The sequence below is a fragment of the Biomphalaria glabrata genome, chromosome 13 (genome assembly GCF_947242115.1).
Source record: "Biomphalaria glabrata chromosome 13, xgBioGlab47.1, whole genome shotgun sequence".
NCBI lineage: Eukaryota > Metazoa > Mollusca > Gastropoda > Planorbidae > Biomphalaria > Biomphalaria glabrata.
Window position 1 is genome coordinate 28,333,399 of NC_074723.1, and position 15,701 is coordinate 28,349,099.

General features: G+C 37.3%; 1 protein-coding gene across 2 annotated transcripts; it reads right to left on the reverse strand.

Moving 5' to 3' along the window:
• Nucleotides 1–4,531: 4,531 nt before the first annotated feature.
• On the reverse strand, nt 4,532–14,884 carry LOC106079398 (uncharacterized). Of its 2 annotated transcripts, none has more exons than XM_013240559.2 (3): nt 14,685–14,884; nt 6,447–6,868; nt 4,532–5,590 (listed from the first exon to the last, which is right to left on the reverse strand). In XM_013240559.2, the coding sequence occupies exons 2-3, from the start codon at nt 6,831–6,833 to the stop codon at nt 5,234–5,236; spliced, it is 744 nt and encodes a 247-aa protein (XP_013096013.2). In that variant the 5' UTR covers nt 6,834–6,868; nt 14,685–14,884; the 3' UTR covers nt 4,532–5,233. The 2 variants fall into 2 exon arrangements, with proteins under 2 accessions (XP_013096013.2, XP_055863381.1); XM_056007406.1 differs by lacking the exon at nt 14,685–14,884 and adding an exon at nt 8,171–8,357.
• Between the last annotated feature and the right edge of the window lie 817 nt (nt 14,885–15,701).

Consider the following 15,701-nt stretch of genomic DNA (forward strand, 5'->3'; position numbering starts at 1 on the left):
TGAGACGGTTGTACAGCTATGTCAGTAATGGTAGTGTTGGGTTTTTTTTTGTTATCCATAAACAAAAGATCAGGGCGATTAAAATCTACCATCTTGTCGGTAGAAATAGGCCTATCTTAGTATAATTGGTGATCAGTAGACTCAAGAACCTCTTGTGGCAAGTATTTGCAATATGGAGTATCCTTATTGATTAAATTATGTCTTTGTGTATTGGTGTTTAAACTTGGCAACTTGGTTATGGCGACCTAAGTAGGCAGATTCTGATAAGGTTGAACATCCTGCCATTATGTTTTCAATTGACTCACCCACATTTCCACATTTTCGGCATTAGTCATCAACATTGAGTTTTAGGATATGCTTCTCGTAATTTGTTGACCTAATCACTCTGTCTTGTATTGCTGTAACAAAGCCTTCTGTTTCAAGGTAGAGAAGACCTGCTTTGAGCCATGCTAAGGAAGCAGCCTTGTCAATTGTGTCCCCATCTAATAAAGTCGGAAATTTTCCGTGGAGTGTTTTTATTTCCCATTGGCGAATCTTATGTCCTACGTCGTCCAAACCGGCATTAACATTAGCATTATTTAGGCTCAGGAGAGGTTGCTTCGGAATCATATTAGGAAGGAAACTAGTTCATTGTGGAGGCGTGCAGTTGTGATCGTATTTTTTAAAAGTATTTTCAAAACTTGCAAGTGTTATTATTATTATGTTAGAAATTAACGAGTAGTCATTCTCTGGCGCTGCCAAGGTCGAGTTTCGCTAAAGAGAAACAAAATTCATCGTAGTCCCTTTAACAGTTTCCACTGAGGAATTTTCTGGTGATGTGGCAGGTCTGCAGCAGTACCGCCCTCTGACAGGCAACGAAGATGTTCCTAGGAATGTTAAGGGCCTTGAAGGTGTCTGTGAGGTCAGTTGTTGTTATCCCCTCGGTTGATATAACAATGGGGTATATTGTTATTTTGGACTATTTCCATAGACGCTTAATCTCCAAGCCTAGGTTCCCATATTTTCTTTGTTTTTCTATCTCAGTTTTTCTTAAATTATGAGACAGTGGTACGGCGATATCGATAATGGTAGCGGTTTTTTCTTTTTTATCGATGAACAGCAGATCCGGGCGATTGAAATCTACCGTTTTGTCGGTCAGAATAGGCCTATCCCAGTACAGCAGATGTTCAGCAGACTCGAGAACATCTTGCGGAGAGTATTTATAATAAGGGGGAGTGTCCTTACCAATCAATTTGTACGTCAAAGCCAGGTGTTGGTGTATTAACTTTGCAACTTGGTTATGGCGACCTAGGTAGGCTGATTCTGATAGGGCTGGACATCCTGCCCTAATGTGTTCAATCGACTCGCCCACATTATTATTGTTATTATTATTATTAAAACTTCCCGTTCTACCCTCCCCATTTCTTCTTAAGACAAACAAAAGTACAGCTTGATGTAGATCCTTGTATATCCACTATGAAATCTTAGTCCCATCCTAACCCTCATCGTCATCCTGTTCTATAGTCCTGTACAGGATATCACGTGATAGGGGATGTTCACACTTTAGTGTGAAGTAAATCTCAGTGACCTCTCTTTGATTTTTATGATCCTATTTACGTTCTGTAAGCCAACTAACAGAGTAAGAGACAATAAAAAGAGAAATCGATATGAACAAATGTGGTGGTAATATAATAGACTCAATAAAGATTAACTTTAGGAAAGATTAGGGGGAGATTCTAAAGTAAATAGATAAAATAAACAATCCCAAGGACGCCATATTACAATTTCACAGTTGCCAACTATTCCAATTTATCAATACCACTAGCGGATCCAGAACTTTGGAGTGGGGGGGGGCGATTTTTTTCCAAACCCTAACCCTAACGCCCAGTAAACCCTAACCCTACGCATAAACGTGCATACAGCGCGCGCGCGCACACACACACACATACACACGCACACACACACGCACACAAATATATATATGTATATATATATATATATATATATATATATATATATATATATATATATATATATATATATATATATATAAATATGATAATAAAAAAGCAGCATTTCTCAACCTTCGGCGAAAACCAAAACAACTGGGGCAGCGCTATAAGGTTCTCTGGTGAAGTTCGGGGCGAAGCCCCGACGCCATAAGCGTTTTCTTGCTTTTTTCACTGCAGAAACGCATTCTCCTGACAAGTACAGCTCATTATTCATCAATGGAGTTTGGGGCGAAGCCCCGACGCTATAAGCGTTTTCTTGCTTTTTTCACTGCAGAAACGCATTCTCCTGACAAGTACAGCTCATTATTCATCAATGTAGTTCGGGGCAAAGCCCCGACGCCAAAAGCGTTTTCTTGCTTTTTTCACTGCAGAAACGCATTCTCCTGACAAGTACAGCTCATTACTCATCAATGGAGTTCGGGGCGAAGCCCCGACGCCAAAAGCGTTTTCTTGCATTCTTCATTGCAGAAACGCATTCTCCTGACATCTACAACTCATTACCCTTAAATGAAGTTCGGGGCGAAGCCCCGACGCCAAAAGCGTTTTCTTGCTTTTTTCACTGCAGAAACGCATTCTCCTGACAAGTATAGCTCATTATTCATCAATGGAGTTTGGGGCGAAGCCCCGACGCTATAAGCGTTTTCTTGCTTTTTTCACTGCAGAAACGCATTCTCCTGACAAGTACAGCTCATTATTCATCAATGTAGTTCGGGGCAAAGCCCCGACGCCAAAAGCGTTTTCTTGCTTTTTTCACTGCAGAAACGTATTCTCCTGACATCTACAACTCATTACTCATAAATGGACTTCGGGGCGAAGCCCCGACGCCAAAAGCGTTTTCTTGCATTCTTCACTGCAGAAACGCATTCTCCTGACCTGAAGCTCATTATTCATACTATAAAAAAACGACCTTTCGAATAATGTTGTACTTGAAAAATATTCTAATTTGAATTTATAGACCCATAATACATTGCAAATAAAACCGATTTGTTCCTTGAAAAGATAGGATACCCCACGTATTTAGATTTTTGCTTTGAGGATCGCCGCCGAAAAAAAACTTATTCGATAAATAGTATTCAAGAAAACTCTAGCATAAATTGTGAGTTATAGTCCCAAATTTATTTAGCTAGAAAAAAATCAGATTGAAAAGGTTGGGAAAAGGTGACTATGAAAAGGTTATATGAGTTTAGAACTCATCTCAATCATGACTCTTATACTGAAAAATTTCGTTTGAATTCTAACTTTTTCAATGCAAAGTCTTTCATAAAATACTTATGATAACTTCATGTGAAATTACAAAAACTCTGTCTGGAAATGGGAATGGCGGTAGAGTGAAAACGATTAATCCTCGCTCCTTTACTAATTTCTGCTAAAGATTGCATTTGGCATTAAAGAATAGGTATGGGGCGACTCGATATAAGAATTTAATTTATAGTATATATAAATTATATTAGTGACAGATTTGTTTAATTTTGTAATTTCTTAACTATAATACAAAAAGAAAAAGTATTGATTTGTCCGATGGGGGAAATGCGATTGCATGTATCGCCCCTCCCACCTGGTACAACCCTTTTTCATTTAAATTTTCTAATGATACAATTTGAGATTAGAGTGTGGTACGACATATTTACAATCGGTCACATATCAATACGTAGTTTATATTATATAGATATTCAACTAATTTTATTCACAAACTATGATTCTCCACAAAAATAGGACCGCCCCCCCCCCAGCACTCAGAGGGCTAGAGTGGGGAGGGCAGTACATGCAATCGCCCCCCCCCTCACCCCACCGAATCGGCCAAAATACCAGAAAGGGAGCGACATAATATAAAATTTATATATTAATTCAACTAATTTTGTTCACAAACTATGATTTCTCAATAAAAACGGACCGCCCCCCCACTCAAAGGGTTTAGGTGGGAAGGGCAGAAGAGGTATTCGTCCCCTCCCCCCACCAATCGGCAAACAGGGAACGACATAATATAAAGATCGGTCAAAATATCAATAACAAGTTACAAGGATATAGATATTTAATTGATTTTGTTAGCAGGCTGTGATTTCTACCAATAAATTGGACCGCCCCCCCCACTCGAAAGTTAAGGGGGGGGGGGGCGGGATTGATACCATCGCCCCCTCCCGACCCCACCAAATCGGCCAACATACTAGAGGAAGGGGGGGGCGAAATAATCTAAAAATAGGTTGAAATATAAATAATTAGTATATATTTTTAACATAAGTAATAAATTCGTATACAAATTGTGTGAATCCTATACTAAAGTTCGTCCGCCCACCCCCCCTTCGGGGGGGGGGGGGGGTCGGCCGAGTGGGGGGGGGGGCGATCGCCCCTACCGCCCCCCCCCCCTGGATCCGCCAGTGATCAATACTCCCATATTCTTTACACTTTACACCAAATGCACCATAAAAATTAAATTTATAGATTTGCCTCCAAAACATTTGAAATTTCTAATATCTAAAAGAAACAACATAAATATATGAAGAAATAAAAACACCCTCTATTTATTTATTTGCTTTATTTTTTTTTTTTTACAGAGAAATACCATAATGTAAATTGATAAAGATAATATTAGAGAAATAGCTATGGCGTCATATTTTGTAACTCTAGAAACCAAATGCTCTTACAATCACGTCACATCCTGCACATCAAAAGACATGTTACGATGGAGCCATACACTTTAATAGTATCTGAGTTTTCTGTCATTAAAACAATCGTTACAATAAAGTAGATAGAAATCCAATGTTTCGAAAAATATTAATTAATTAATCAATTAAATTAACATGAATCAAATAAATTTGCTATTCTATTTTATTCTCAACATATTAACCTCGATACATTTTAAAATCTCACGTATAAAGATTTCTCTTGACAAAATTAACTTTGACCACCACAAAAAGAACACTGCTGAGCGTTTTTTTTTCTTCTTTAATCAAACCTTTAAAAATCCGATAAAAAATTTTAACGCCCAAGGAATTGTCCAAAAAAACAACAAAGCAAAAAAGTCTTTTAATTACGTAAATATATTAATAATGACGTCATATGTATTTATGAATACGTGTGTTTATGTGTATCGCTTATGTCGAAGTGCTTTTAATTATTTTATATCTGAATGTTAATACCCATTCTTACGTAATATATATATGTATATATGTATTAAAAATAGTTCAAGTATTTAGATGTTTTATAGTATTATGTGTCCTATTCCATTTTTATATTATCCAATTTCATTAAATGGCCAGCTCTTCTACATAGAAGTCTCCGAGGATTGACACATATCTCCCGATCTCCATAACTGCTCGTCCATTGGTATTGTATGTATACATGAGCCTCCTGTTGAAGTAGATCAACGCATAGTAGGATCGAAACAAAATGTGAAGCTCGAACGACTGGTTCGTGACGTAAGGGAAGTCTTGGACATATAGTTCAGTACCCCAGTTATCGTTGGCCAAAGTGTTTATCGTGTGACATGGAGAGGGACAGGTCCCGTCACTTCTGCGTCTAAAGTGGAACGGAATGTTGGTCTGAGTTTGCATCATGTTAATCCTCCATTCTCCTTTCCCCAACAGGACAGCTCGGAGATATAACTGAAGAAAAAAAAACGAAACAATATAAGCGTTATTGTCTCATGAGATGCTCGATTTATTTAGATCATGCATCCATTGGCTCCATGTGTGTGTAAACATAGACAACAAAGTGGCAATACTTTATCATCATAGCATCTACAATAAAGAAATGATCTCACACCTTATTTGAACCTGATATTTCCCACAGAAAGCCCTGCGCTCCATAAACTCAACTTTCACAATAGAGAGATAGAATTTGCGACTTGAAAAATTTGTCCAGAACATGAACCGATACCCATTGAACATATAGAAAAACGAGACTTACATATCTGAAATCTATCTAGATAAGTTTACCAATATAAATGTTATATTTTGTTGTGTCTGTGGGAATCGTGATCGAGAGGCTAAGTACGCTTGAACTTGACTTGGCTACCTATGAAGGGGGCTCGAGGTTCGACACCCGACTCGAGCAGAGTTGTGTTTACTGAGCGCCTAAAGGCAGCACGGAAAACTTTCTCCCAGATACCCCTTCCCCCCACAGGTCCACAAACGAGATTGGACCAAAGCGCTCTGCGCATGCTATTAACCTAAAAGTAACGCTATATAAAAGCTATAATTTATTTATATATACCTCCTTGGGACTACTTGAACCTTGTAATATATTTTTTTACGACCAAACGCAATTTCCTAATGTATGTCAGGTACTCATTAGAGTTGGGTGAGGGTCCTAAAAATTCCAATATTTATCAAGACTCAAACTAGAATTTAAAACATGTCTTAACCGCACAGCAACAACGCCCTATAATAGTATTGATAATAATAGCATTTATATCTTGTGAACATTAGTGTGAAATGAATGCTAGAGACATCTGCCTACCAGTTCGCTAGGTAAAAGTGCCTCAGGAAAGCTCCACTGTAGGTTAATGTTATTGCTAGGTAAGAGGATATTGAATTCCAGCACATTTCTCAACAAGTACGTGCCTGACCCAGGTAAGAAAGTCAGCCCAGTCACAGTGTAGCCTTCAGTGCAGATCTTACAGTACGCCTTCTCCGGGATGTAAACAAAAGAAGGACATTTCTTGGTGTCCAGACATTTCATGGCGCAGGCCAGATGAATTATACCTGTGTAACTTTTAGAGCTACATCCCACCATCTGTAAGTCTTGGTGGAACAGAAATCTGGACAATGGAGTGGATAGCTGCACTTGATCAAGGAGAAGACAAGCCAAAACTAATAACGTTTTCGTCCAACACGTAGGAAACATAACTCCTTCTTTACGCTGAGACTATATTTAGATCACTGGAAAAGAAAAATGACAAAATTTGATTGAAATAAAATAGTAATTCTATTATTTTCCTATTTGGTATAAATATTAAATTTAAAAGCGACCATAATAAATGAAATGAACATTAAAACATCTAATAATTTTGAGGTGTTCAGTCTTCAACACACATAGAATTATAGAATATTTTCTTGTTTATGCCTAATCAAAATATATATATATATAAAATACTTTTAAAAACATATAATTTTATAAGAAGCATAGTCGCATCAATTAGTATTGATCAGTAATATGGTTCCATGTGTAAAAGATAAAGAACAATTTCTTAGCCTTGTTTGAGATACTAAACCAAATAATTAATTACCAATAGCTAATTAACTAATTGGTTAATTTTATTTTTTTTTTATTCTTGTTTTGTCATATTATAGAAATAATTGTGCACATTTTATGCTTATTGCGAGGTTTGGGGTTGAAGAAATACTTTGTTCAACCAAAGTTGAATATGTAATTGTATGAAATGTAATAGGTGTAGACTAACAAAAATAAATCTGTGCGATGAGATATATTTTTACCAGATGTTTTTGTTTGTGATCCTATCACTTTTCTGGACCAGTTGGGAAAAAGTGGTTGAGAAAGAAGGGGGCATCTGTGTGAGGGTTACCGAGATAACTACTTAGAGGCATTTATTAAAAATAAGTTGTACAACTTGAATTCTAACTGGATGGCTCGAGCCTCCTCATGCCAATACACCAACCACTGCACCAGCGAAGTGCTTATGAAAAAAAAAATGTTTCATAGCTATCTATTGAGGTGGTTCTTCTTCCCTATCACCGTTGGAGCATGGAATGGGTTGACTGAATCAGCCAGGAAAACAAAAGACTTAAAGAGTTTAATTCACATATCAACCTGCCTCACTATATTGACACATAAAATGTTTTGGAAGTAATTATCTTCTCTTTCAAGTAAAATTGACTAAAAATAATTCCTACTTGCTCGTTTGTTTTGTCAAGTCAAATTCATTCACACAATTTCTCAATAGGCCTGGATCCGATTCCCTCAGTTCCTCTGTCTTTCATTTATAAAAAGACATTATTTGAACGCGTCAGGTTATCAATCAGTGATTCCCAATTAACTTTTGTAAATTAAACACTTTTAAATATGTTGTTAGTGCCGGGGACGGATTTAAAGAAGTGGAGGCTCTTAAACTGAAAATGTTGTCAGTTGATTCTAAAGTACTTATACATGTATTTCATTTTCTTTCTTATTAATATTTAGTAAGCACAGTTAGGGTTGTTTTTACAAAGCTTATATCAACTCACTCTGTCTGTATGTCTGGTAAAAAGTTTGTACACGCTTTTTCTCTTAGTTTCCATTCTTGGATCAAGTTGAAAATTAGCAGCTATTTGTTGTACCCGACAAGACATGAACCAATGTAAAAAAAAAAAAAAACTAATTAGTATATTAATTAGAAGTGAAAAAAGTATTGGTGATTATTTTTTTCTTATAGAAATAAGTGGAATAAATGCTAAATGTGGATGTATATATGGATTTAATCCCATTATTTCGTTTTGACACGCTTTTTCAACCATTTCCCATTCTCGAATCAAGTTGAAATTTTGCATAATTATTTATAGCTGATGACAATACACGAATCATTCCAAAAATTAACAAATTAGCTCATCATTTACTACTAATTAATTAATTTTGTTTTATATAGCTGAAAGAGAATTAAACCCTGCATTTTCATATAAATAGCAGTAATTAGCAGTTCTTTCCCTTAAGTTTAGTTTTTATAAAGTAATTTTTTTTATCTTTTGCTTGTTCAGTCTTGACTCGTTTGCACGGGCGCCTTGACATACTAATAAATTAACAAACAGCTAGTGAATATGAAATAAATGAATAATTCGCCGATGTGCATTGAATTATTTAATCGGATAAATATTAAAATGTATGAATTGGATGGTAATGATGATACTTAGCAAACGATACAAACATTGTTGACATGAATAATTATTTGATATACTGGTGATACAATTTCATTCGATAAATACTGACGATAACAGCAAATTAATGAATCAATCCGCACATTGCAAGGTCTTACAATTCAAAACGCAAGACAATTTCAGCATCCACTGTCATCCACAACTCTGGCGCCTACTGTACATCAGGTCACCTAGAGTACAGAGATGGGCAGTACAAGGCTAGCCCCAGTCACCTAGAGTACAGAGATGGGCAGTACAAGGCTAGCCCCAGTCACCTAGAGTACAGAGATGGGCAGTACAAGGCTAGCCCCAGTCACCTAGAGTACAGAGATGGGCAGTACAAGGCTAGCCCCAGTCACCTAGAGTACAGAGATGGGCAGTACAAGGCTAGCCCCAGCTAGCTAGAAAATAAGGAATACGCACTCTTGCACTACCATTTATCACAACAAGGCTCACGAATAAGTTGATACAGTTTCAACTAACATACAATGATTTAAAAATGAAATATGTTCTTGGGCCCTAACAAGAATGAAAACAAAACCCAAAGACAAATCGAATCACAATAAACCAAGAAATTCCTACGTTTCACTGCAGCGACCTCTACCAACAAAACCAAGGAAAAAAAAACATGTTTGTTTCAGCACAACTTCGTGCAGCAAACATTCCCAGTGCTGCATTTATGATGATGCGCACTTCATGACATTTTGGTCGTGTCTAATCTGTTTATGATGATGCACACTTCATGACATTTTGGTCGTGTCTAATCTGTTTATGATGATGCACACTTCATGACATTTTGGTCGTGTCTAATCTGTTTATGATGATGCGCACTTCATGACATTTTGGTCGTGTCTAATCTGTTTATGATGATGCACACTTCATGACATTTTGGTCGTGTCTAATCTGTTTATGATGATGCACACTTCATGACATTTTGGTCGTGTCTAATCTGTTTATGATGATGCACACTTCATGACATTTTAGTCGTGTCTAATCTGTTTATGATGATGCACACTTCATGACATTTTAGTCGTGTTTAATCTATTGAGGACCTCCTCTGTCTGCATACAGTGGCGTAGCTACCAATGTGAGGGTGGTGCTGGCCGCACAGGGCACCAAGTGGAGAGGGGCACCAAAATTCCCCCAGTGTGTATTAATTTCCTATTTCCCTGAGCTTTTCAGTAAAAACGACTAATTGTATGGACACGAACAAACATAAACTACTGTATTTTAAGCATGAACTAACGATTTATAAACTTGTCATGTCGCTATTTTGTTTCATCTCCATGACTATTTCTTCCATACAATGTAAGCTATAGAACAGTTTGAATCTAATTTACTAAATTTATTTCGGACACACGGTACATGTTGTTACTACACTGATCAATGCTCTGTAATATAGAGAAGAAGATAGTCTATTGGTTTAATCTAGATATTGAGTTTACAAATATATTTCTTAACTCTAGCTGTACAAAATTGTCTTAGTTTATTCATTTCTTTATGATTCTTTATAGTTTAATTTTGGAAATAATTCTATTGTAATGTCAATATTTTTAAATAAGCTAACCTTTGTTTTCTACGAGTTTTTTTAAAACTAACTAGTTAATTATAATACTGTAACGTAAACAAAATGATGAACAGTGCTCAAGACTGACTAGTCTTGCTTGCGCCTCAAAACCATTTTAAGATCAGACGGAGAAATCGGCATATCTGGTTCTGTCCGGTCTGGGTAGACTATAAGGGCCCCATACCCAGATCTATCGGGGTCCCTCATTATCGACCCATCGGTATAGCAGACAATGGCATCTGATGGGTAGGACTTTAGTGTAGCTGATGCCAAGTTTTGGAGTATGGCAGGCGTTAATCGTCTCTTGGTGGCTCCCTCTTGCCCCATAAGGAACATGCTTATTTGTGGGGCCGGCATTCTCCTCCACTGAGGGCAAGTACTAATTCTTCTAATAGGAATTCTATCAGTGAAGAGCCCAGCTGATTTTGACAAATTGGCCGCAATGTGGAGAAACGATCGCATTTTTATGCGGTTCCTCTCTCTCCACTGTTGCACTAAGATTGTGGTGGGTAGCCTAGAGTCGCCCCTTTTGTAGCGCTCGTAGGCCGTAAGTACCGCCCTCTCCCTTAAATGTAAAGGGGCCACGTTTGTTAAGATTTCAGCAGCGTTTGTTGGGCTTTTCCGAAAGGTGCCACAAATAAACCTTAGTGCCTGTGATTGTACTCGATTGAGTGATTCGAGGGCAGTTTTACTAGCATATACTTGAACTGTATAGTTGTACTCAATTTGTGATCTGACTGCCCCTAAGTACAATGTGCGTAGCATGTCAGCTTTGGCACCCCACTTTGTGCTGGCCAGCTTTCTTAGTAACGCTAACTTCTCAGAGGCTTTTCTTTCAACTTCCTGGACGTGCTGGAACATTGACAACTTTCTATCCAGGGTTACCCTTAGATATTTTGGCGTGTTTTCACGCTGGAGTCGCAGCCCACTGAGTTGAAGCTCGAATGGAGCCTTAAGAATGTCGATCCCTAGGCTGAACAGGGACTAGGTCGTTTTGGCAACGTTTATCTGAATCTGTCATTTGTCGCAATACGAGATGGTTTGGAGGTCTGCTTGTAATGCCGCCTGTATTTGGTCGGCTTTCTTCCCGGTTGACCAGAGGACAATGTCATCCGCATAAAGCAGTTTCTTTGACCGCAGTGAGGTGCGTTTCTTAAATTTCTTAAGTCTAAAGAAGCATCGAGACAATTTCAAGTGACATCATTGCCAGAGTCCACCGACTATAGGCGAGCTGTTATTGGGTATGAATTAACTGAACAATTAAAAGCAACATAGCAAGATGAGACGGTTATCATTGAATCCAGAAAAAAATGATGAGGCCGACATCCTGAATGATGAAAAAGAAGAAACCACTTCAATACCGCAGGTTCTAGAGACTAAAGGACAGTCACACAAGGATGTTTTTAGCACACTTCTCAAACATTCCTACTGAAGAAGCTGAACCATCATATAGTGTCAACAATACAGAAAGCAGGATAATAAACTCTAGACTGATCGACATTGGAGATTGGCCTGATGTCATCACAGATAATATTCGCATACACCTTGTCACTCAAGGTTCTGAAACAGTTCAGCGTATGGACAGTCAATTCAGAGAGGTGTATAGACATCAAGAATCAGCAAAAGGAAAGGCTAGAAAGCTTTCAAAGGCTAGTTTTTTCCGGCAAATGTCAAACGGCGAGAAAGTTCTTAGAAAGTGGATTCGCCAAAAAAAAAGAATCCTTATTTTGCTTCCCCTGCATACTCTTCTCAACAAGATCAAGTACTAAATCTTCATTTAAATCCAAAGATGGATTCAATGAGTGGTGGAGGTTATCCCCGAAAATAGAAAAACATGAGACCAGCAGAGCTCAAATTCATCGACTAGATCTGAAGCAGGTGGATTATTAGTTGCTATTCAGTCTTTTAATTTTCTCACCTATCTTGGATTTTGGGCTCTGTATTAACTGAAATTAATGATGCGCAATTCTACTTTCGAAAACAAGGATTGTTTATTCGAGACTGTTCACTCAAACTAAAAACATTAGAGACATTTTAAAGTAGTAATCGAGAGGACATCGCTGAAGCCAGCATTACCTTACCGAAAGCGTTTGCTCAGATCTGAGAATCAGTACAGAACCTCAAAAACGTTTTGGCCATAAGAAAAAGATGCCTGGTGAGAAAAGTGACTACTCTGTACTTGCACACAAAGAAGAGATAGGAAGGGAAATTTATTCTACCTTGGACAGGATTGTTCAAGAAATAATCACCCGATTCGAGCAACTTCATGATGTAGCAGATAGATATGAATTTTTGTCGCCTTCCCAGCTATTAAATCTGTCACAGTCTCAGTTGTCATTGCATGATTTAAGGTTCACGTCATATTAAGAGTTTAAAAGACACGTGGAATTCCTGATGTAGAAAACAGGAAGTAGAATGAATAAAGTTGACTTTGAGTTCAGTCAAGTCAGTCAAGCGGTATACTCTGGACCAGGTGGCCAAGTAATATATTTTGGTCCGGGGTGGACAGTAGCGACTTAGAAAAGTCTAGTTGTAATTTTGAGTTAGAAAGTATCTTTTGGGTAGTTGATGCCAGTGGTCTTTTAGAGACATGTAATTGTATTCCTAGTATTATTCTGGATTATTCTGTACAGTGTTACCCGCTGAGATGCGGACGTGATTTGTAATCTACTCTGGAGAGTTTAACGTATTGGATACATTTGATACCGCTGTTATGCGGATAGGATTGTTTATTATTTCTTGACTTGTAACACTAACAAAGAGTGCAGTATTATTATGTTGTAAAATAAACTTTATATTTGTCTGCTGAAACGGACTTAAGTCAGTTTGTAGTTTGTAGTATTTGTGTTTGTCACGTGTCAAGAGTACTCCAGGAAGCAAGAACCCAACATTCCACGACTTTCGCTTTCTTCAACATTACACCATTTAACCTTTTACAAAATCCTCAGGTCGAAATCAATCTCGATAGTACTCCTAGCGACATTGATAAAAACGAATTTCTGCTGGAGTGAAAGAGGCTTCAACAGTTTGTCACAGTTTCATCAGAAGCATCCGAACTTCCAAAACAAAGACCTGTTGAGCTCTTGAAATTTATAAAAAAAAATATCAGCTAGATGATTCAGTCCCGAATATCGTCATCATGATTCGCATATTTTTGACTATTGCGGTAAGCGTCGCTACATGCGAGAGAAGTTTTTTCAAACATAAACTAATCAAGAATTACTTGCGATCAACGATGACAAATTTACGACTCACTAATTTGGCCATTTTTTCCATTGAATAAGAGCTGGTGGAAAAAATTTCGATAAAATTTTTATTTTGTGGTCTATAGGGCAGATGATGTAAAGATTATTTGTTTCTGTGGCCTACGATTAACGAGGGTGTCATGTGGCCAGCACACCGACCAACCGCCTTTACTTTTCCTCAACTTATGTCATGTTACCATTAGAGCTGGGTGGACTCAGAGGTGCTCAAAGATCCTGAAATTGAAAATCACCAGGGACCCGAAACACCCAGTTCGGAAGGCAAGTGCTTTACCGATCAGCCACCGCGCCTCCATATGTATGTGTATTTATGCTTTAATATATGTATGTATGTATGTTGGTATGTATATAAGTGTCTCTGTATAATAATAACAATCTTTATTATCCATATGGAAATTTGTCTTACAATGTGTGCAATACACCAAACAAAACATGATAACTCTAGAAAACCAAAATATACATTCACACCAGAATCACTCAGAATTTACATGTGAAAAGTTTATATTAGATCGTTAAATTTTATTTAGTGATTTGATTATCAGAGGGTCTAAAGAGTTGTTATGTCTGTTTGTCTTTGCTATCGGTGTCTTGTATCTCTTTTGTGATGATAAAAACACGAAATCCTGACCCAGAGGGGGATTTTTTATTTATTTTTAGAACCTTTATAGCTCTCTAAGAATGTTTTTATCAAACTGCTGCCCAAATGGGTTTTTTTTTGTTTTTTTTTTTGCCAATGATTTTACCAGCAGCATTTAGGATTCTATGAAGTTTATTTTTATTTCTAATGTTCAGATTGCCATACCAGGCAGTGATATTAAAACTCAAAGTGTTGCAGATGTGAGCGTGATAAAACAGCCAATGCCTTTGTGCTAACATTAATTGAGAACATTTTTTTTAATTAAAGGTAATCTTTGCTACCTTTTTTCTGATATAATTAGTATTTGCAGTAAAATTTAATTTATTGTTTAAGATAGTACTAAGGTATTTAAAACATGCATGTTTATATAAATGAAGGCCTGACCTTTGGATATGTATGGCTTTGTTCCAATGAATAATGCAGCTCATATCACTTATGACGTAGAAAGATTCGTTTGTTCAGCTCTTGCAGCTAAGAGTCAGAAAACCCGAGCTCTTGCAGCTAAGAGTCAGAAAATCCGAGCTCTTGCAGCTAAGAGTCAGAAAACCCGAGCTCTTGCAGCTAAGAGTCAGAGAAACCCCGAGCTCTTGCAGCTAAGAGTCAGAAAACCCGAGCTCTTGCAGCTAAGAGTCAGAGAAACCCCGAGCTCTTGCAGCTAAGAGTCAGAAAACCCGAGCTCTTGCAGCTAAGAGTCAGAGAAACTCCAACCGTTGACGTAGTTCCTGTATGTAATTAAAACTTCCCTGGTTTCTTTGTGTTTTCACGTTGCAAGTCTAGAGATAACGTGAAAGTCAATTCAAATGATTGATTTTTAAATGAGGACATTGTATCGATGGTATTTGGTTGAGACACTGAGCATGCATATTTCCTGAGATGTCAATCAATGATTCACTAAGACACTAATGACTCTTTTGTATGATTCAGGCATTCAATTCATTAAAGCATTCAAGAAAAAAAAACTTTCTTTAGAAGAGTATTGAGAGGAAAAAGGATGTAAGTTTGAAATCCTCTCTTCAAGATAAAACTAAAGCAAACAATAGTCACCAAATTTTATGAGATCTTTGGTATGTAGTTATTGTCATTTCTAAAGTAAAAACAGGCAAAAATTTTAAAAAAAATTTTTCTTAAAAACAAAGCTGATATTGAGTGAAGGAGAGCACCGTTTAACCTCAAAACCCGATGGGGGGGGGGGGGGGAGGAGTTAACTCAAATCCTCTCTTGGCCCTCTGTGGTTATCCTTACCCCTTTAATAAAAAAATTTCGAACAATTTCGTTACCTATTTCTGTGCTCCATTACTAAAGTTAAGTAAACAGCAGATTTGTTTTTTAACCTACATTGTTTTAAAATTTTGTTTTTAGTTTTAAATACCGAAAGTAGTGCTTAGCGCTGAAAAGCAAAAA